Source organism: Pristiophorus japonicus, chromosome 15 (genome assembly GCF_044704955.1).
Source record: "Pristiophorus japonicus isolate sPriJap1 chromosome 15, sPriJap1.hap1, whole genome shotgun sequence".
Classification (NCBI taxonomy): Eukaryota; Metazoa; Chordata; class Chondrichthyes; family Pristiophoridae; genus Pristiophorus; species Pristiophorus japonicus.
The window spans coordinates 36,188,594-36,211,236 of NC_091991.1; the positions used below are offsets into that span (position 1 = coordinate 36,188,594).

The 22,643-nt window shown below is 45.1% G+C and overlaps 1 protein-coding gene across 1 annotated transcript in view; it reads left to right on the forward strand.

The window, feature by feature from the left end:
- tspan12 (tetraspanin 12) overlaps nucleotides 1–19,193 on the forward strand; it is a 60,843-nt gene extending 41,650 nt beyond the window's left edge. The window contains exons 6-7 of the mRNA XM_070901615.1: nucleotides 1,363–1,506; nucleotides 18,885–19,193. Coding sequence (XP_070757716.1) covers nucleotides 1,363–1,506; nucleotides 18,885–19,193 — 453 coding nt within the window. The remainder of the gene's footprint in view (nucleotides 1–1,362; nucleotides 1,507–18,884) is intronic.
- The last annotated feature ends 3,450 nt before the right edge of the window (nucleotides 19,194–22,643 follow it).

Consider the following 22,643-nt stretch of genomic DNA (forward strand, 5'->3'; position numbering starts at 1 on the left):
ATTACTTTTGAAGTGTGCTCACTTTTGCAATTTAGGAAACTGCGGTGTGCAATTTGCACACGGCAAGGTTCCACAAACACCAACATGATAAATAAGCAGATCACTTATTTTAGTGGTGTTGGTTCAAGAATAAAATGTTGGCCGGGACACCAGGAACTCCCTGCTCTTCTTTGAATAGTGCCATGAGACCTTCAGCATCCATATGAGAGGGTAAAAGGGGCCTTGTTTTAATGTCTCATTTGAAAGACAACACCTCCAACAGTGTAGTACCCCCTCAGTGCTGCACTGAAGTGTCAGCCTAGATTATGTGCTCAAGTTTCTGGAGTGGGACTAGAACCCAGGACCTTTTGACAGAGGTGAGAATGCTACCACAGAGCCAAACCTGACACCTTAGTTGGACATAATAAGGAAATCTGTAGAATAAGGGATGATGACTGGAGGTAATCAGTCCAGTGATTAATGAAGGCTCAGTTAGATAGGACAGAGAAGTTGAGAGTCTATGAAAGAGGGTGAAGAAAACTTACCTCCAACTCACACTTCTGTCAAATGGGGCCGCATTGGGGAACACAGGTTTACTACATAAGAACATAAGAAATAGAAGCAGGAGTAGGCCATACGGCCCCTCGAGCCTGCTCCGCCATTTAATACAATCTTGGCTGATCCGATCATGGACTTAGGTCCATTTTCCTGCCTGCTCCCCATAACCCCTTATTCCCTTATCGGCTAAGAAACTGTCTATCTCTGTCTTAAGTTTATTCAATGTCCCAGCTTCCACAGCTCTCTGAAGCAGCGAATTCCACAGATCCACAACCTTCTGAGAAAAGAAATTTCTCATATCAGTTTTAAATGGGCGGCCCCTTCTAAGATTATGCCCCCTAGTTCTAATCTCCTGCATCAGTGGAAACATTTTCTCTGCATCCACCTTGTCAAGCTCCCTCATAATCTTATACGTTTCAATAAGATCACCTCTCATTCTTCTGAATTCCAATGAATAAAGGCCCAACCTACTCAACCTTTCCTCATAAGTCAACCCCCTCATCCCCGGAATCAACCTAGTGAACCTTCTCTGAATTTGTTGAATTTGTCCTTATGTGGTACACTTTAACTTCTTATTCTAAAATACACCTCCTGCCTTAGTGACTTACAAAGGTTATTTCCAATATTAGAATATTGGTGAGCTTATCTGCCGCTTGATATGAACTGCTATTCCAGAAAATGCAAACGATTTAGCAATTGACAGGTTTATTTTAGGTGAAATTAGATGTATAACTTTTTATTTTATTTAGTAAAAGATCATTGAGTGTAGCTTAAGTTAGTAAAATTTCATGAAGCTTAAAATGCTGTCAATTTTATTTTTTCCAGTTCAAGTGCTGTGGAGTGGTATACTTTACAGATTGGTTAGAAATGGCAGAAATGGATTGGCCTCCTGACTCCTGCTGCATCAGAGAATTTCCAGGCTGCTCTAAACAAGCCCACAATGGAGATCTTATTGATATTTATCAAGAGGTAAGTGGGCCTATTCTTTCTAATGTTTAGTAAATAAATAGTAATATGTGGTTAACCAATGTGGTTTACAAATGGTTGGAAATGGGTGCAAATCTCATTTGAAGCAACGTGCACTCTTCCTACACAACTTTTTCATGGACAGTTCATTATCATAATTACGCATAACTCTAAATGCAGATTTGGATAGATGCTGGGAGCGGAAAATTATCTGTAGGTGACATTTAAAAGGAATGTGGACAAGTAAAGGGAAGTGTCTGAATAGAGAAACAAAAATATTTACAGCTTGGGAAAAGCTCATCGGGCATCTCATCCCATTGGCAGACTTTGCCAAGGCTGTAAAAGGAGGGGAGAAAGAAATATTACAAAAATATGAAGCAAAAGGAAATACAATGTGTGCAAGTGATGGAGCAGCCCAGCATTTGTCCCATTTGATGGCTGCTAAAATGGTGGACCATGGCCCTGTTTGCCACTCCGCTGCACCATCCCAGTAGTTTAACATTGTAGCATGTCTGGAAGAAGATGGCAGCACGTTTGAGGTCACAGCTGACTGGAGTGGTCACTGGCTGTTCCAGACATATGCTTCATGTTATCTCCGGGTGTATTTGCAACAGATGGTGTAGCTCTGCACCTGACTATCTGCTGATACAAAGCCTGTTAAGACAATTCCCTTATGGTCTTTGCCAGGTAGGCGTGCCAGGACCTGCAGATATGATGAGTGGTATCTCAGCAGATGCAGCCAATTAGGCAATGCTGGCTATTGATCACCCTGGCAAGCTTGCTTTCATATATACCCCTTAAAGTATGACTGCAATTGGATGCTTCTGAATAAGCATCCAGCAATACTAGTCAAGCCTTTACAGATCATATCTTGAGGTCCTCCAAAACTCTGCCGCCCGTATGCTAATTCGCACCAACTCCCATTCACCCATCTCTCCTGTGCTCGCTGACCTACATTGCCTCCTAGTTAAGCAATGCCTCAATTTTAAAATTCTCACCCTTGTTTTCAAATCCCTCCATAGCCTCACCCCTCCTTATCTCTGTAATCTGCTTTAGCCCTATAATCCTCCTAGACCTCTGCGCTATGCCTATCCTGGCCTTTTGAACATCCCTGATTCTAATGCTCCTCCATTAGTGGTCGTGCCTTCAGCTGCCTAGGTCCTAAGCTCTGGACCCTCCATAAATCTCTCTGTCTCTCCACTTCTCTTTCTTCCTTTAAGACGCTTCTTAAAACCTACCTCTTCGACCAAGCTTTTGGTCATCTACCCAAACATCTCCTTATATGGCTTGGTGTCAATTTATTTTTTGATAACACTCCTGTGAAGCAGCTTGGAACGTCTTTAAATTTCTTCTGTAGGTTTGCTGCCCACAGCTAGCCTGATTGACAGGCTAGAGGCCTGTCGGGCGGGAAATCCTACAGCACAAGGCCGCAGCCAAGCTGGCCTGAGAGCAGGTAGGTCTAATGGGATGATGGAAGAGATCACGAGGGTGGGGGGTGTCCATTCACGAGTGAGTTCCAATTGGGGGAGGGGCTTATGATCGCAAGGGGGAAGGGGTATCCGATGTTGGTTGGGTGGGTCCGATCGCAGATAGGAGGGGCAGATGGTGATTGGGGGGATCCGATGTTGGTCGGAGGGTGCCCAATGGTGGTTGGGGTAGGGGGAGGGAGGACAATGTGCTTAGGGGAGTTCGATGGTGGTCGGTGAGGGGGAAGCAGACAGATCGTGGTTGGGGAGGGTGTGCAGGGTTTATTGGGTAGCTTGTTGTGTCAGGAGGAAACACTCCTGCCCCTCCTGGCCCACAAGCAGGGCTGTAAAGGTACTTCTCGCCTCCTTTCATCTGCCGGGTATCCCGAGGCCTGGGGAAACCCAGCCAACGTGAGTTAAAAATAGAATGACTGTTAAAATGAAGTCACGCAGCCTTAATATAATATTTAAATGACCAGTCCGCCTCCTGCGAGCGATTGGTCGCCCAACCCTCATTGCGGCTCCGTTAAAACTGGAAGTGGATGGGTTCAATGTTGGTTGGGTTCCTGTTTCAGATTTTTGGAATTTTAACCTCTGACCTACCTCCAACCTGTTGTATATACAGACTATGGATGTACTCTCTGTGTAGTCACTGTGTGGTTGTATAAGATGGAGACTTGTTTACCTGCTGTACTATCAATACTGTGTATATACATGCTGGCACCACCAGAGGGTGCAACTGGTGGAGACCGGAGGTTTCCTGCCTTGGTGGTAGGGCCCAGTATGAAAGGCTGCACACCATGCTTGTGCCTCACTCTGGAGTTTGGAATAAAGGACCAAGGTCACTACAGTTTGAGTACAACACATTGCCTCGTGGAGTCATTCATAAGTACATTACAGACATAATAACTGGCAACGAGAATAAGGACTTCCACGCGATCATGGCTACCTTTGCCACACTAAAAGACTTCACAGAGGGTGATGATTGGGATGCCTTCACAGAAAGGCTCGAGCAATATTTTGTGGCAAACAACCTGGCAGGAGAGACGGACACATTGGCGAAGCGCAAGGCTATACTGCTGACCAGTTGTGGGTCCGAGGTCTACCGCCTCAGGGAGTTGCTGGCACCCATGAAGGTCAAGGATAAGACATACGATGAGCTGATTGAACTAATTCGTGACCAACTAAAGCCAAAAGAGAGCATCCTCACGGCCAGGTACAGATTCTACACTCACCGCAGACCTGAGGGCCAGGAGATTGCAAAATATGCTGCCAACCTCAGGAGACTTGCGGCACCATGTGATTATGGCACGCACCTAAACGAAGCATTGCGAGACATCTTCATTATGGGAATTGACTACCAGGGCCTCCTTCACAAGCTATTATCTGCCGACACCACAGTCAACCTGCAGAAGGCCATCAGCATCAGTCAGGTGTTCATGACCGTGACATGCAGCACCAAGAAAATCATTCATCCTGTGGACTCAAACCCAGCAAGTACTGTACATAGAATGGTGCCTTTCACAGGCAAGACTGTAGAATGTGGCTCTGCCCAGGGCAGAGAGCACAGACCTCAGGGTTCCAGAACTCAGAGACCACCAAAAGGTGCTAATCAAGTAGCACCATGCTGGCGTTGCGGAGGAAACCATAGGGCTCACCAGTGTTGGTTTGCTGAGTATGTATGCAAAGCCTGTAACACGAAGGGCCACCTCCAGCGTATGTGTAAAAGAAATGCGACTCACCGTCTAGCAGAGGAGTCGGTCGATGACTTTGAATCCAGCGGGGAGTATGATGATTTGGCCAGAGAGGCAGCTCAGTCCCAAGAAGTGCATGGAGTGTATACCTGCACCACCGATTGTCCTCCAGTGAAGATGGAATTCGAGATAAACACGTTCCAGTTTTCATGGAAGTGGACCTGGGAGCGAACCAGTCAGTGATGAGCCAGGATGCCTTTGAGAGGCTATGGAACGAAAAATGACCCGAGCTGGTTTCAGTACAGGAAAAGTTGCGTACCTACACCAAGGAACTGATCCCAGTCCTTGGTAGTGTGGATGTAAGTGTAATCCATAATGGCATGGTGCACAAGTTACCTCTGTGGATTGTTGCAGGTGATGGTCCAACACTACTTGGAAGAAGGTGGATGGGGAAGATCCAGTGGAAATGAGAAGACCTCTTCACTCCAGCAATCGATGTCCCCCGTGCTCAGAGGCAGAGCAAAACCTCACCATCGCTTGAGCCAGGCACCAGAGAACAGACAAGCGCAGCACCTGAGGCACAGACTGTCCATCGTGACTGCATGGCAATGATCCGACCGGAACGACCAAAAAGTACCCTCCCGGCTCCAGTGGCAGGACTCCTGGGGAAGAATATCAAATTCATAGGCATTCTTCCAGCTTTTCTGGCAGAATTGCGGGAGAGAAGAATCAAGGCAGTCGACCTCGAGGACAAGAGGCAAGATGGCATCCCTGCTGCAGCGAGGGGCAGCGTGGCTGAAAAAAAAGATGGCCGTGGCAATATCACGAGGTAATACAACCCACTGTTGTTGGAAGTTAAGATTCAGCCCATTGTGTCAGCTATGAGGAATACTAGCATTTATATATATGATCTGGCGCTGATGGTCATAGATGAGTTGAGATGAGTCAGTGAAATTCTTTCCGATTTATGTAGGTAATGACATTGTGTAAATGGACCACATAGGGCCAAGTGGAAGCAATTGGTAGTCTCTGCACTTTTGAAAATCCTGCCACTCTACAATGGCAGAGCCCTCTCAGGCAGCTCTCAGTTGTCCATGTGGAAGATGAACTGTGATGCTTGAGCAAATAATGCATTTGTGACCTACAAAAGGGCAGAAAAAAACCCAGCTGATCCATCAAGCCTGCCCCACACGCATGATGACTGGAGCATAGTCTAATGTTGAGCTGTTGCACTGTGAATGGCTTAGCCAGTCACATGATGTTGACAAGACTCAATAAAACCCCAATTCATTGAGTTCAGGATCTCCACGATGAGGTATGCAGTTGTGAGCCTGGTGGATGAACTGGTAGTGTTCAGGTTGATTGTTAAACCTTTGCTAAACCAGTTAGTTCTTTACAGCAAATGTGTAGCTATGAATTCTTAAGTAAGGAACCCATGAAGCAAATACACTACACATGATGACTAGACTGGCTTCACATGATTGGCTGACATATTTTATACTCCCAATGGCAGCTTGAAACAACCTAATGCATAACAATTGAGTCTAGGTGTGAATATCATAGCCAATAGCAATGTCCTTCCAGTGGGAGAGTTAGGCCCAGGTCTGCTTGCAGTATGTGGCATATCTGTGTTGCCTTCCCTGGTGTATTAAAATCTCTGAAGGCAAGTAGAATATGTGCACCTCTCCTGTCTGTATATTCCAGTGTAGTGCTACTAGTGCATGGTTGCAGAGTTCCCAGGGTGCAGATTGGCCTGTTTGACATCCTTCTGTGTAGATGAAGGTGAATTCTTGGTGGGAAACCCACTGTAACATTATGGCAGCAGGAGTAAAAAGAAAGAGGGTAACACAGTGCTAGCCACAAAGGTTTAACAAACACCTCAGTGACAAAAATGCAAGAAAAAACATCAGCAATGGACGGGTAATGTTCAAATCTTCATATTGATCTCTTGAAATGATTTCAGTACAGAGCAACCCTGAATGCCCAGTTTATATGGTTGGGTAAAGGAAACAGCACAAAATGGACAGAAATGATGGAAAATAAGATATAAGAGGTCATTAATTCATTGTGCGCTAACTTACATTTATCCACCACAAACTGGCAGGTCCACTTGCATCAAGTGTAATCCTGATGGTAGAATTGCAACAGAGGCAAAATGAGCAGAGATCTGATGTGATAGATTTCCACCCAATTTTCCAATCGGGAATACCCATTTGACGCTCAAATAATAATCATTCCCAATAGGAAGAGATAGGCTACTCTTCTTTCACTCCTTTTTGCCCTACTTAGGCATCTAACTTTTACTCAGTTCTGACGAAAGGTCATCGACCTGAAATGTTAGCTCTGTTTTTCTTTCCACAGACGCTGCCTGACCTGCTGAGTATTTCCAGCAATTTTTGTTTTAGTTTCAGATTCCAGCATCCGCAGTATTTTGCTTTTGGAACTTTCACTCATCCTCTTTCAGTGGTGCCCATCAATGCCAATACCTCTTCATTTTAGCCAATAGCAGACTTGCTAGGTACGGAATGACCTGGGACCGGATCAGCTTTTTCTTCTCATAGAAACATAGAAACATAGAAAATAGGTGCAGGAGTAGGCCATTCGGCCCTTCGAGCCTGCACCGCCATTCAACAAGATCATGGCTGATCACCCACCCTAGCACCTCTCCCCCCCACGCCCCCTCCACACCCTCCCGACCTCCCCAGCCGCAAGGACCACATCCAACTCCCTCCCGAACACATCCAATGAACTGGCATCAACAACTCTCCGCGGCAGGGAACCCCACAGGCCAACAACTCCCCCGAGTGAAGAAGTCTCTCCCAATCCCAGCCCCAAACAGCCCACCCCGCCCATCCCAAGAGCGTGTCCCCCCCCCCAGCTCCGGACCCACCCAACACCGGGAACATTCCCCCCGCACCCAACTTTCTCGCTTTGTCATCTGCCCTAATTTCTCCTTAAATGGCTCGGTGTCAAATTTGTTGTCTTATAATACTCATGTGAAACACCTTCAGATGTTTTACTGTGTTAAAGGTGCCATATTGTTGTTGCTGTACAAGTTGTTGTTGTATAGCAGCAAATGTGATGCAATGCTTTTGTGTGGTATCGCAACCAAGAACCTTATCATGTGTATGATGGGATTATTCAGATATGAAGTAGCGTAGGATCTCAAATGTATGACCTCAGGGAGATGAAGGTATTATTTTATCAGCTGCAACAGCTCACATTGAAATAGCCCTTTTTGGAAGAAACAATTACATGATCCAGAAGTGGAAGACCAAGTATAATTAACAGAAAGCTGTCCTTTCATGAGGTGGATACAGACTCACTGAATTCCTTCAAGCAAAAGCTGGATTTGTTTCTGCCTGTGGCAGAAATTAACTCTTACAGAAGGTAGGTACTGCAGGGAATTTGGCCAGAGTGATCTCCTGGACTAGTTTCAATCACCTAGATGGGTCGGAGAGGAATTTCCCAGATTTTTTTCCCCAAATTGGCCTGGGATTTTTATCTTTTTCTGCCTCTCTCAGGAGATTACGTGGTTTTGAGTGGGGTGGAGTGTACAAGTTGTAGGCTTGATGGACCTGTCCATCATTTTTCGTATGTTCGTAGAACTGCGCACCATAATTCTCCTAATAGTGACGTTTGCTTCTTACATTCATTATGTATCTCCCATGCAACTTAAGGCTAGAGTTATTGTCTTCAGTATCTGATGGAGCAGATCACCCATCCATTGTAAAACCTGCCTGACTTTCATTCCACTAAAAGTAATGGAATAAAAATCAGGCAAGTTTCGTAATGTGTAGACGATCCACTCCTCCAGATTACCGCCCAGGCAGCGAAGGCAAACGTTGACCTTGTGGACTCTCCCCTCCAGTACCCCACTGTGCTGAAATCATTTCATACTCTCAACTCCCGTTCTTTTCTAACTTTCCTTAAGTCTTTCCATCCTTCGACAACTTTCAGACTTTCAAAACCTAAGCTTAATATCACCTGGTCACTACTTCCCACTTTACTTTTTTCAGCATTGGTTCTGTCTTGATGGTTTTGCAATAAAAAAAAGCCTGCAGGTATTAGTGGCAGCAGTGTGAAGACCTGAAACCTGGCTCAAGTAATTCACTTTGCAGTAATATGATCATGAATGGGGTGTATTTCAATGAAGCTTTTTGTTAACTGGAAAGAAGTAAATCATCCACAACTTGTCAACAAATAAATGCCACTTGCCAAAGGAGGTCTCTTAGGCATTTCACAGTTGATGTAGAAGTGATTTCTGCCAGGAAATAATGAACTAAGCTTTTACATTTCCTTTTCCCTTTTCTCATCTTGTTTACATCAAGCATTGGTTAGTGTTCAGATTATACGTGTGAAATTTCCCACTGCAGCAGCATAAATACACAGTGGCAAATCAGAATTCACATCTTTGTAGTTCTTTTTCTTCCGCATATGACACATTTAAACTAATATGGAATATATACATTTTCCCAAATTTTTTTAGAAGACAACAATATTAAACTGGTACCAATCAATTATGTTGTTGATCTTATTGAAAAATACAAGGTTCAAAGGGGACTTGACAGGGTAGATGCAGAGAGGATGTTTCCCCCTCGTGGGGGAATCTAGAACTAGGGGTCGTTCATTTAAAACGGAAATGAGGAATTTCTTCTCTCAGAGGGATGTAAATCTTTGGAATTCTCTACCTCAGAGAACTGTGGAGGCTGGGTCATTGAATGTATTTAAGATGGAGATAGACAGATTTTTGAAAGATAAGGGAGTCAAGGGTCATGCGGAGCAGGTGGGAAAGTGGAGTTGAGGCCAGGATTGGATCATCCATGAACTTATTGAAAGGTGGAGCAGGCTCGAGGGGCCAAATGGCCTACTCCTGCTCCTATTTCTTATGTTTTTATGTTCTTATATGTGTGGAGCAGTGTAAACAGAAATATATTTTATACTGTGTCATAAATGTACTTTTATTTTTACAGCTATTCAAGCATTAGGGGCTCTATTTTTGCCGCCATTCTGCGCCGTTTTTTAGGCGTCCGCTGTTTTTTTTTGGAGCAGACCTAAATTTGCAAGTTTCGCCAAGGTTTCTGCACCATCCTAAACTACTTACGGACGATTTTTTTAATTCCCAATTTTTTGATGTTACTGGGGGTGCCAGCTGCCGGCAGTGCCATTTCTAGCCAGTTAAGCAAGTTTGGTCAAGTAGAACTTTTTCAAAAATGGTGTAGTGCACCGTTCTGAAAAACCTTACCTACACTTAAGAAAATCGGCGCAGAGAAGATGCCATTGTTTTAGCTGAGCTGAGTTAGGTTTTGGAGGGAGGGAAGTCTTTTTGCAGAGGGATAGGAGCGGCACCAGCACTGGGGGCGAGGGGGGCCTTTTGGCCCGGGATAGCCAGAGACACTGACACCAGGGGGGCGGGAGGCCTTTTGGCCCGGGATAGCCACCGGCACCGGGTGCGGGAGGCCTTTCGGCCTGGGATAGCACCAGCACCGGGGGCGGGGTGCCTTTCGGCCCGGGATAGGAGCAGCATATGTTTCACTTTCCAGTCTCAGCCCTTCAGTGTGTCCCTCGTTACCCTGGCAACCTCAGTTTTTGGCGCAAACCTTAAGCTCCACCCACAGAGCTTAAGGACAATCTGCGCCGCTCCAAAATGAAAGTTTATTCCGGCGAAATTTGCAACATTATTTGGCGCAGTCAGCCACTAAAAAATCAGATGTACCTCTACAAGTGTGCCAAAAATCGACCATGTGGAAAATTAGCCCCAAGATTTTTAAAGCAGTAACTTAACGGACACATAAACGTGGGAGTAAATTCGAAATGCGTAGAGGTTTTAAAGCTTGCATTATAAATGCTCATATTTCAAATTATGTTTAAAATGTAAATAACATTTTAAGTGAATATATGGCCCTTAAATTCCGATCGAGCTCTTCCCACGGGCAAACGACAGAAAAAGAGAAAAAAGATGCGCACTTACCTGTTGCTGCTGCATCTGTTGGAACTTCCGAGCCTGAGGCCTCCCGTGTCTGCGCGACACAGCGCAGGCCGGGAGCTGGAGACAGCAGCCAATCAGGTGTAGTATAGATTCTCCTTCATAGTAATAGGAGTTGCATAAGTCCGGAACTCCTATTACTATGAACGAGAAACTCTCCACAAACACCCAAAACACAATAAAAAATAGAAAATAAACTACATATTTAACATTCATTTAAATTAAAGTTGTTATGAAAAAATATATTTTCCCGACAATTAAAATTTTTTTTTAAATTAAGCCTTAAAATAAACTTACCATAGTTGGGACAGTTTTTAAACAATAAAATGTGCATTTATAACTTTATTTTAAAATGTTTTTGTGTATTTTTAAACACTTGCACCTGTAAAAGTAGGCTTTTTCAGGTGCAAGATTTTAAAGGACATTTGAAGGCAAGATATTTGTAAATATTAGAAATCTTGCCCTGCAAGTATCCTCGCTCCCGAGATACGGAGGATCTGTCAAGCCAGAAACTTGACAGATCGGAAAAGCCGGTTTTCAGCGCGTGCGACTGAAACCTGGCTTTTCTGATGTCTTTCTGGGTCCGTAGGAACATCGTACGGACCCAGGACATTGGAATTTTGATAATTTTTTTTCACAAGCATTTCAAGATGGAGTGCATCAGTATCATTCTCCCTGGATGGGGCATTTTTTCAGATTTTGGCTGAGAGTCTGATACTGAAAAATCCTTAATAATGCAGCAATATTGCTGGTACTGTTTAGATGCCCACAGTAGTTTTATCTCTAGATTACTAAAATAATACTTTAGTTGCTTAAAGGTATAAAGCCTGCTCTGGAAATATTTTCCCCTTATTCCTGTTGCTCCCTATTCTCTTTTTCTACCATTTTATTTCAACTTTATTATATTACTTTTCATTATTTTCTATGCACTATATTTTAACTTTTCTTTTCTTATTGAAGTTCAAGTATCAGTGTTGTGTGCTTCCCCTATCTTGCCATTTAGTTTTACCTGAGATCCACATAAATAAAATTTGCTTCTTGACTGGCTAAAACTGCCATTGGACTGAACCTGTCAATCCTTGACCTAATTTGCAGACCAACATTTGATAAAAGAGTCTGTTAACATAATGGATCACTACCACATGGAGCTGAGGGCCACAAACACAAAATGATTCAGTTGGTAGCTTTCAAGTTGTTAATTTACTGTGAATATTTCTGAGGTAGTGACTTATATACTATAGAATATTACTTTTTGTCAAACCCTGGTTATATTAATTGAAGTCTGTCAAGCAAAAAATGATACCCAAAGATATTATGAAAGTGAATCCTTTGGGAAATAGATCCAGGTGTCTAAAAGGCTATTCAAGAGACAAGTATGTTAGCACCACAGAAATCATCCCATCAGAGGTGAATCCAAATGCTCCCAGTGTATTTATTGTGTATTGAAGGGTATCACTAACCTTGAATATGTTTACACAGTGAGTGCTGCCAGCTAATAAAAACGTAAGGTCATTTGTTAGAAAAATGTACTTGCAAATGTGTGTCTTTGGGCAAGATATAGGCACATATTTATGATCCACGTTGTTTCTTATAGGGAACTCAAATATGTAGACCTACATTGTATTCAATTTATTTCACAGGAAAAGTGCATTTACATTAGATTTTGCAGTTTTTGCATATTTCAGATGATGATGTCATGTTGCATTTAACTTGCAGTATGGCACGGAGGAGGCAGTACTCATGTGATATCTGAGTTGCCCTCATTATTATCTTGTGCTGTTAAATGGATAATGTACAATTGCAGCAGACACGTCTTAAGCTCACTGGCAGTGACACATCAGAATGAAAGGAAGTAACCTCAGACAGCGTCTATGATCTGACATTTCATGAGTCCCAAAAACTGTCATGGAAAGTAGAGAAATATGAGAGCCTCTTTCCTATTTGACCTTCGGTGGGACCTACAGGGAGCAGAAACCTATTGCCAAAGGAAGGCCAGAAAATTATCACTCGTAGGTTTCAGGTGTCTGTATAAGGTCATCATCTTCATAGGCAGTCCTAGAAATCGAGGAAGTCTTGCTTCCACTTTAAACGTGAGTCTTCAGGTGACTGTACAGTCCAATACGGAAATTACAGTCTCCGTCACAGGTGGGACAGACAATGGTTGAAGGAAAGGGTGGGTGGGGAGTCTGGTTTTCCGCACACTCCTTCCGCTGTTTGCGTTTGGTTTCTGCATGCTCTCAGCGACGAGATTCAAGGTGCTCAGCGCCCTCCCAGATGCTCTTCCTCCACTTTGGGCAGTCTTGGACCAGGGATTCCCAGGTGCCGGTGGGCATGTTGCACTTTATCAAGGAGACTTTGAGGGTGTCCTTGAAACGTTTTCTCTGCCCACCTGGGGCTCGCTTGCCATGTAGGAGTTCCGAGTAGAGCCCTTGCTTTGGGAGTCTCGTGTCAGGCATGCGGAAGATGTGGCCCGCCCAGCGTAGCTGGTTGAGTGTGGTCAGTGCTTCGGTGCTGGGAATGTTTGCCTGATCAAGAACACTAACATTGGTTCGTCTATTCTCCCATTGGATTTGCAGGATCTTGCAGAGGCAGAGCTGGTGGTATTTCTCCAGCGCTTTGAGGTGTCTACTGTATATGGTCCACATCTCTGAGCCATATAAAAGGGTGGGTATCACTACTGTCCTGTAGACCATAACATTCGTGCCAGATTTGAGGTCCTGGTCTTCAAACACTCCCTTCCTCAGATGACCAAAGGCTGCACTGGCACACTGGAGGCGGTGTTGGACCTCGTTATCGATGTCTGCTCTTGCTGATAATAGGCTCCTGAGGTATGGAAAATGCTCCACGTTGTCCAAGGCTGCGCCGTGGATTTTGATGACTGGGGGGGCAGTGCTGTGAGACGGGGTCAGGTTGGTGGAGGACCTTTGTCTTACGGATGTTTAATATAAAGCTTCTGCTTTCGTACACGTCGGTGAAGATGTTGACGATGGCTTGGAGTTCGGCCTCTGAATGTGCGCAGACACGAGCGTTGTCCGCGTACTGTAGTTCGATGTCAGAGGATGGGATGACCTTGGATCTAGCTTGGAGGCGCTAAAGGTTGAACAGGTTCCCATTGGTTCTGTAGTTTAGTTCCACTCCAGCGGGGAGCTTGTTGAGAGTGAGATGGAGCATTGCAGTGAGGAAGATTGAGAAGAGCGTTGGCGCGATGATGCAGCTCTGCTTGACCCCGGTCCAGACGTGGATTGGTTCTGTGGTGAATCCGTTGGTCAGGATCACGGCTTGCATGTCGTCGTGGAGATAAGGCGGAGGATGGTGTCAAACTTTTGGGGGCAGCCGAAAGGGAGGAGGATGCTCCATAGTCTCTCACGGTTGACAGTGTCAACGGTCTTTGTGAGGTCAAAGAAGGCCATGTACAAGGGTTAGTGCTGTTCCTTGCATTTCTCTCTGTATGTGTCTCTCAGCACCTTATTGGCAATATAAAACTATCTTACCTGGTTCATTTATCTTTCTAAGGCAGTACACTTACTGTGACCATGATGCTTTGTAAAGATTGGAGTATTCATGGCACATACAAACTTTATTCAAATGTCATATGTGAGTCATGGAGCAGGTCCTCAACAAATATTTTTTTCAATTCTCTGGGCTAGAACCCCCACTTTTGTGGTCATTGCCCAAAAATGGCGTTATTTCTGGCCTGGGCGGTAAAAAAGGGTTTTCAGATCGCTGGCTTCTCGCCATTCTCAAACACCTAGTTTACATTTTTGAAAATGGCCGTTACCGCGAGCGATGTCAAATGGACGGTAGTGTTAAATTTTTCTGACCTTCTGCTGTAAAGTGTGGCCGTCCTTAGCAACGGCATGGCAACGCTTGATTCCCGTAATTCTGGAGGTCAAGGGTCAACATGACATGCGCAGAAGAGGAGACAGCGAGAGAGGGAGCTCAGAGGGACTGAAGGTGTGTCTGGGTGTGGTGTGACTGTTTTGGGAGGAAGGAGGGAGACTTTAGAGCTTCACAGCAAGTAGGCAAACAAAAAGTAGCTGTTACCAGCCACATATTTGACTGAATTTGCCCTATAATGGAGAGAGGAGGAGGCATCACAGCACGTTGTGGAGACTGACGCTGGAGAGAGCAGTGAGGTGGGAGAGGAGCACATTGGAGGCCGCAAAAGAGCCAGGAGGTTCTCGGACGAGGCAAATGCCTCCCTCCTGCAGGAGGTCGAGTTACGCTGGGGTGATTTGACACAGGGAGGGTGTGGGAAGCCCACCCCAAAGGCCTACCAGAAGATATGGACCGAGATAGCAGAGGTGGTCTCGTCAGCGACCAACGAGGTGCGTGAGGGCAACCAATGCCGCAAACGATGGAAGACCTTGTGGGATCCGCATGAGTATTACATTGATTTACATGTACTTATGTATTTTTATAATTTGATTTGTAACAGTCATGAGTGACTATCAGCAGATGTGAGGTCTTGCACTTTTACCTGGAATGTTTTACTCAAAGCCTGCGGTCACGGTGCACGTCTTTAGGTAAAGAATGATAATTATCATAATAATCATGATTACATCTGTCGGTTATGTCTTGTATCAGTGTCTGTGACAGTACCAAGCAATGATATTACGCAATGATCTCATACCATGTCGTCCGGGTACCTTTTTCAGAAGAAGCTATCGACGATGAGGTCCGAGCAGAGGCGAACGGTTGGGGGGGGCGGGGGGCACCAGTCCCCAGCGACATCACTGAGGTTGAGGAGCGGTTGCTCGCACTCATGGAGAAGCACCCCCGGACAGCCACGGACGCATCTGCAGACCCTTAAGTGATGCCACGTGAGTAAAGCTTACACCACTGCGTGATCTAAAGTCAATAGATGCCACACCCACTCATATCCAAACAATCATATATGATAGATGATTTCTAAAAGTGTCATAAATAATGCTCGCCTCATGAAAATCATTGCAATGCACAATGTGTTGATAGTCATGAAATGTGATGATTTTGAGAGCAGTGGTGCTTTTGTCGTACATATGCTATGTGTAGCACTGGACTCAACTTGTCACCCTAGCACCTCTAATAACCTCATTTGTGTTTTGCAGCTCAGCTAGTGGAACGGCCCCAGGTAAGGCCACAGATGGGAGCACGGGGCAGGAGTCGGCGGACGATCCTACTACATCTGGTGCTGAGGAGCTCCGATTGTTGCCTGTCAATCCGCTGGGTCTGTTCTCGACGGATGAGAGCGCGGACTTCGAAGAACCTGAATAGCCACGTTCCAGAAGCCATTCCACCCCAAGGCCATCTAGTGGTCCTCCGATCATTCCTGCCTCCATTCTGGAGGTGCCGGTCCGAAGCACCTCGCCACAGGGCACCCCATTTGTCCCCAGGACAGCGCCGACCCCGCGGAGGCCTCGTGGACATGGCAGATCTGTTCCACGAGCGCGACATGACAGTGGAGGGATGGTACAGTTGTCCAGAGGACTGTAGACATTGGTGACCAGCTCATCGGAGTTTTGGGAGGCATATCCCAACACCTGGCCACCATGACCGAGTACATTCTGCGCATGGCGGAGTCCCTGGATGTGATAACCAGGAACACTGCTGCCACAGGCCTCCCAGTGGTCTCCGAGCGCGGCACTCCACCCCTAGGTTCCGTCCCATTACTGCGAACGACAGATGAGAGCAAGGACCAAGATCCTGCTTCTGCATCAGAGAATGTTGCCCCCTCGGCAGCCCCCGCTCCTGTACCCGTGCAACCACCACAGCTGCATTCATCCCCCCAATGAGGCACGCCTGAGAAGCTCCTCAGCCAAGCGCCGTGGAGCGAGGAGGGGAAGGGGTAGAGGTGGGGAGAAGGAGGAGTGGGGGGAAGGAAAGTGAGGTGCATGTCCGCAGGTGATGGTTGTGTTATATCTCCATCTGGGTGTATGCAATTTATTGCAGTGTATGGGGGCTGGGGACCATGCTCCTGCTTTGCCTTTGTATTCTGTGTTGGTGGACATGTTGAACATGTGACTTATGTCAATGGTGGAAAAAGTGGGGTGTGGGCGGGGGTTAGGTGTTATTGGCTGTAACACTTATGATTTCAGACCATTGTTGCTATTAAACTTTTGTTATTGAACATAACCTTGTTGTGCATTGTCTCAGATAGCTGGACCATTACACACTGGTGATTCCTTACCATGAAAGGGTTAAATACAACTTAACATCAATCAACGTAAACTTTAACTGGCACCAAGGTGTTCGGCACCATTGATGTCTGAGCTGCACATGCAAAGCAGTGTTGTCACTCAAATCAGCGCTCTTTCAGGCAAATCTTTCAGATATCAGCTCTTCACGTAAGTGGGATTTAACAAATGCCAGCCACACCGCTGGTGTCCATCCCGGTTACTTCCACTATTTGTGGCCGTTTTTTTGAGCGGGCGATACTCTGGGCGATATGTGTACGAGGTGGTGAAATTGACGGTGGGCGATCTCCATGGCATTAAGCATGCAAAAAAAGTGGGTGTTCCAGCCCTCTGTCTTTAAAAAAAAAGATGGTTTCTTCCACTTGCAAGTTTCAAGTATTGTGTTCCTACACTCTCCCACGCATTCACAAAGAATGGCCTTGCCAATGGGTATACCGTGGTTCTGCATGGAAAAGGAAAGGAGCAAGAGAGACAAGATGTTCTTGGTAGTGAATCACCACAGCAGCAGACAGCAATCCACTCGCTATTACCCCCATTGGTGGTGCTGCATTTGTGCTTGTTTTACACTGGCTTTTTATGTTCTGATCTAGGCAAATGAGCTCGCAGGAAATTTAGCTGTAAGTTGCCGTCAGCAAGATTGGCAGAGAAACCGCTGTAAATTTCAACATAATTTTAATGTAAATATGATTGAGGAAATGCTAGGCCAAGGTGACTAATTTAAGATAGTTAAGATCTTGCTTAATAAGGGAGTATGTGAGCCTGTAAGCTTTGCATTCCCATGCATAAGGTTTATTTTTGTTCTCAACTGTTTCTGATTCCTGTTATGTTGATGGCCGCCTCAGCTGACACCTAAAGTTATGAAGGTTGGGTACCACTGTCTCAAAGGATTCACTTCACAAGTAAAAGACTTTTCATCAACACATAATACTGACCTGTTATGAATGAGTTAACCTGAACTTACTGACATAGTGTTCCATTTTTCTTGATAAAAATATTAAATTAAAAAGGACAGAAATTGAATTAATGGTTTCCAAGTAAAAAAAACATTAGCACAGAATTTTATGGAGGTGAGCATCTTGCAGCATACCCCGTTAGTTAGACATTTTCCCTCACCCTTCAGCTCGAAATTTTTTTGCACGGAAAATTGATGGAAGTGCGAGCTGATAATGGCGTGGCAAGGGGAACGGGGTATCTGGGAGCTTGGTGAATGATGGGACCACCAGTCTGTCTCCTTAAGCAATGAGAATTAAAGATTGAGAAAGAAACAGAGGAACAACGAAGAAGGAAATAGGGTGAATTAGAGTCAAATCAGGTACAGAAAGATAAAGAGAGGGAAAGAAAGATTGGATTAAGAGAGAAAGAGAATAAAAAGACAGAAAGGAAAAGTAAGAAAAAAAAGGTAATTAAAAATGTTAAATTCAAAAGCTCTCTAAGATCAATTTACTACCTGCAGGAATGAAATGCCACTGTTTTAATTGTTCCCTTTCTGGGCAGGAGAGGTTGAGTGGCATTGCAGGAACATAACTCGCGTCATAAAAAGAATCATAATGCTGTTAAGTACCAGTCATAATTTTCTGCAGCAAATTTAATTGATAATTAATGCGAAAATGCAGCAATTTCTTGAAACTCGTGGGGAGGTTGACGGCAAGCTGCTGTTTTTGCGAGACTAATCTTAGAGCAGCGCAAATTGTCCAGCAACTTGTGGAGATTCACAAATTATGGAATATCTCTTCCTTGGCACAAATTGTTGGACAATTTATACACTAATAATGGCATGCGCATTAAACTCTCTGTTATTTTGTCAGCAAATTCTGGCTCCTTGTTTAGAATGTATAAAAACAGTAATTGGGTTTAATTTTCTGAGTTTCACCCATAGCAAGGCACCTTGCATGCCAAGAATGTACATTGGAAAAATGAAGGTAGTGGGAAACGATCCCACTGTGAGTGAGGACTCAGAAAATGTGGTTGTGTTGATGCCAACAACTTTAGTGTTCTACAGTGAAAAAATATATCTTTAATGCAGGATTTTTTTATGGCTATTTTTTTGTTTTTGATACAGGGTTGTGGACTGAAAATGTACAGTTTCTTGCGTGGCACAAAACAATTACAAGTGTTGCGGTTTCTTGGGATTTCCATTGGAGTAACACAGCTACTGGCCATGATACTCACTATTACATTGCTTTGGGCCTTATACTATGACAAAAAGGAGCCAAGGACTGGTCAAATGATGGGTCAAAAAAAGACCACTTCTCAACACCTTGCCTGTCATTCAGTAGAACTAATGAAGCATGTCCCGAGGAACTGTGAACTGAGGCAGGCAGGTGCAACAAACAACTTCTGCACACACTTTGAAATAGAGGAATTGTAGCTGGAGTTGATCAAATCAGCTGACTGCTGGAAATATTGCACAAGAATTCCTTTTACCTTTGCACACAAATGTTACTATAGGATTTCTGAATTCTGTATGACAGCATCGTTCCAAGCATAGGGATAAGAGGCTGAGGAAAAAAGCTTTTCAGCGAAGATAATTGGAAAAGGGTTTACTTCGATTAAGGCACTTTTACATTGCTGCTACAGAAGACCTGCACTCTCTTGAGTACCCATCTCCCTTTTGGCTATCTTTATTTGTTGTCATTCTCTCAATGGAGGCCTCTTATCTTTGCCTCTGACTTCCATTCCAGGACCCCAAAAAGTTGGTTTCCCGGCATTGGTGTTTACCCACTTTAATGCTAAAGAGTACAAATGACAGCAGGAGTACTATGCATCTGTTGTCAATACCACTCTGATCAATGTAAAAGTACCTTAATTAAACATATTTTTCAGGTCTTTTAACAGGGTTGTAGCATACTGAAGCTACTGTAATGGATCAGGAGATTTGGCTTGGCAATAATCCTTGACAGAAAAGATTGATTACTGTGTTTTGAAAAAAAATCAGAAATATTGTTTTGATCAAAGCTGTTAACTATGTTTACATTCTGTGTTAATAGATATGGTGCCATTGATTCAATCGATGTACTGCTTTGTGTTATTTACTGATTTGTACAGTAATTACCTTTTTGATTCTTGGTCTTTGGAAATAGCTCCTTTATAATTTTTCTGACACCATGTCACAAATCTCCTTACTCCTATTAAAACAATAGATATGTGTATGGCCTGTTTATCTTCTGATTACAAAAATCCGATTTGTAATCACATTGATATTTATGGATTAGTATTTTTCAGCAGTGTGACTATTTGCACTGCACTTTTTTGACAGACATGTGTCTGTCAAGCCCCACAGCCCTCCCCCCCCCCCCCCGTCAAGTTCCGCCCCCCCCCCCCCCCCCCCCCGGGCCCCGAATCATTCCCTCCACGTGGTGCCGAAAAGCAGGACCTGAGGCTCTGACTCTCTTTGCCCGCTCAGGCCCTGAGCCTCTCCCCCCCCCCCCCCCCCAACCGACGATCCCCCTCCCCAACTCTCCCACCCCCGACTCCTGCTCTGACCCCGACCCCTCTCGGGGGGCCAAGAGCGGCAGGCCTGAGGCTGAGAGGGGCCGAGAGCGGCGGCGGCGGGCGTGGGCGACGGCAGCAAGCAGAGAAGTGGTGAGGGGCTGAGAGGGAGAGAGAGACTGGGGGGGGAGGGAGATAAACTGGGGGAGAGAGCCTGTGGGGAGGGAGAGAGGCTGGGAAGAGAGAGAGAGAGAGACTGGGGGAGAGAGAGGCTGGGAGGGGGGAGAGGGAGAGAACGGGGGAGCGAGAGAGATTGGGGGAAGGAGAGAGACTGGGGGAGAGAAGGAGTGTGGGAGAGAGAGAGACTGGGGGAGGGAGAGAGAGAGTCGGGGAGAGAGAGACTGGGGAGAGTGAGCGACTGGGGGACGGAGAGAGAGTGGGGAGGGAGAGAGACTGGGGGGGGCAGAGAGAGATTGGAGTGAGTGACTGGGAGAGAGAGAGACTGGGGGGGGGAAGAGAGAAGTTTGGGTGAGAGACTGGGGGAAAGAGAGTAGAGGGGGAGAGGCGGAGGCTGGGGGGGAGAGAGCTGGGGGAGAGAGAGAGGCTGGGGGAGAGAGAGACGGGGGGGGGTTAAGACATGGATGGTGGGGAGGAGAGACATGGGTGGGGGTGAGAGAGAGAGACATGGGGAGGGAAGTAGAATGGGGGCAGAAGCAAAAGATAGAAAGAAGAAAAGTAAAAGTGGAGGGCAGAGAAACCCAAAGCAAAAAGGGCCACATTACAGCAAAATTCTAAAGGGGCAAAGTGTGTTAAAAAGACAAGTCTGAAGGCTCTGTGCCTCAATGCGAGGAGTATTCGTAATAAGATGGATGAATTAACTGCACAGATAGCTGTTAACGGATATGATGTAATTGACATCACAGAGACATGGCTCCAGGGTGACCAAGGCTGGGAACTCAACATCCAGAGGTATTCAACATTCAGGAACGATAGACAGAAAGGAAAAGGAGGTGGGGTGGCGTTGCTGGTTAAAGAGGAAATTAACGCAATAGTAAGGAAGGCCATTAGCTTGGATGATGTGGAATCGGTATGGGTGGAGCTACGGAATACCAAAGGGCAGAAAACGCTAGTAGGAGTTGTGTACAGACCACCAAACAGTAGTAGTGAGGTTTGGGACAGCATCAAACAAGAAATTAGGGTTGCGATCAATAAAGGTACAGCAGTTATCATGGGCGACTTTAATCTACATATTGATTGGGCTAACCAAACTGGTGGCAATGCGGTGGAGGAGGATTTCCTGCAGGTATGGTTTTCTAGACCAATATGTCGAGGAACCAACTAGAGGGCTGGCAGTCCTAGACTGGGTGATGTGTAATGAGAAAGGACTAATTAGCAATCTTGTTGTGTGAGGCCCCTTGGGGAAGAGTGACCATAATATGGTAGAATTTTTTATTAAGATGGAGAGTGACGCAGTTAATTCAGAGACCAGAGTCCTGAACTTAAAGAAAGGTAACTTCGATGGTATGAGACGTGAACTGGCTAGAATGATACTTAAAGGGTTGACGGTGGATAGGCAATGGCAAACATTTAAAGATCACATGGATGAACTTCAACAATTGTACATCCCTATCTGGAGTAAAAATAAAATGTGGAAGGTGGCTCAACCGTGGCTAACAAGGGAAATTAAGGATAGTGTTAAATCCAAGGAAGAGGCATATAAATTGGCCAGAAAAAGCAGCAAACCTAAGGACTGGGAGAATTTTATAATTCAGCAGAGGAAGACAAAGTGTTTAATTAGGAGGGGGAAAATAGAGTATGAGAGGAAGCTTGCTGGGAACATAAAAACTGACTGCAAAAGCATCTCTAGACATGTGAAGAGAAAAAGATTAGTGAAGACAAACATAGGTCCCTTGCAGACAGATTCAGGTGAATTTATAATGGGGACAAAGAAATGGTGGATCAGTTGAACAAATACTTTGGTTCTGCCTTCACTAAGGAAGATACAAATAACCTGGAAATACTAGGGGACCGAGGGTCTAGTGAGAAGGAGGAACTGAAGGAAATCCTTATTAGGTGGGAAATTATGTTAGGGAAATTGATGGGATTGAAGGCCGATAAATCCCCGGGGCCTGATAGTCTGCATCCCAGAGTACTTAAGGAAGTGGCCCTAGAAATAGTGGATGCATTGGTGATCATTTTCCAACAGTCTATCGACTCTGTATCAGTTCCTATGGACTGGAGGGTAGCTAATGTAACACCACTTTTTAAGAAAGAGAGAGGGAAAACTGGTAATTATAGACTGGTTAGCCTGACATCAGTAGTGGGGAAAATGTTGGAATCAATTGTTGAAAGATGAAATAGCAGCACATTTGGAAAGCAGTAACAGGAT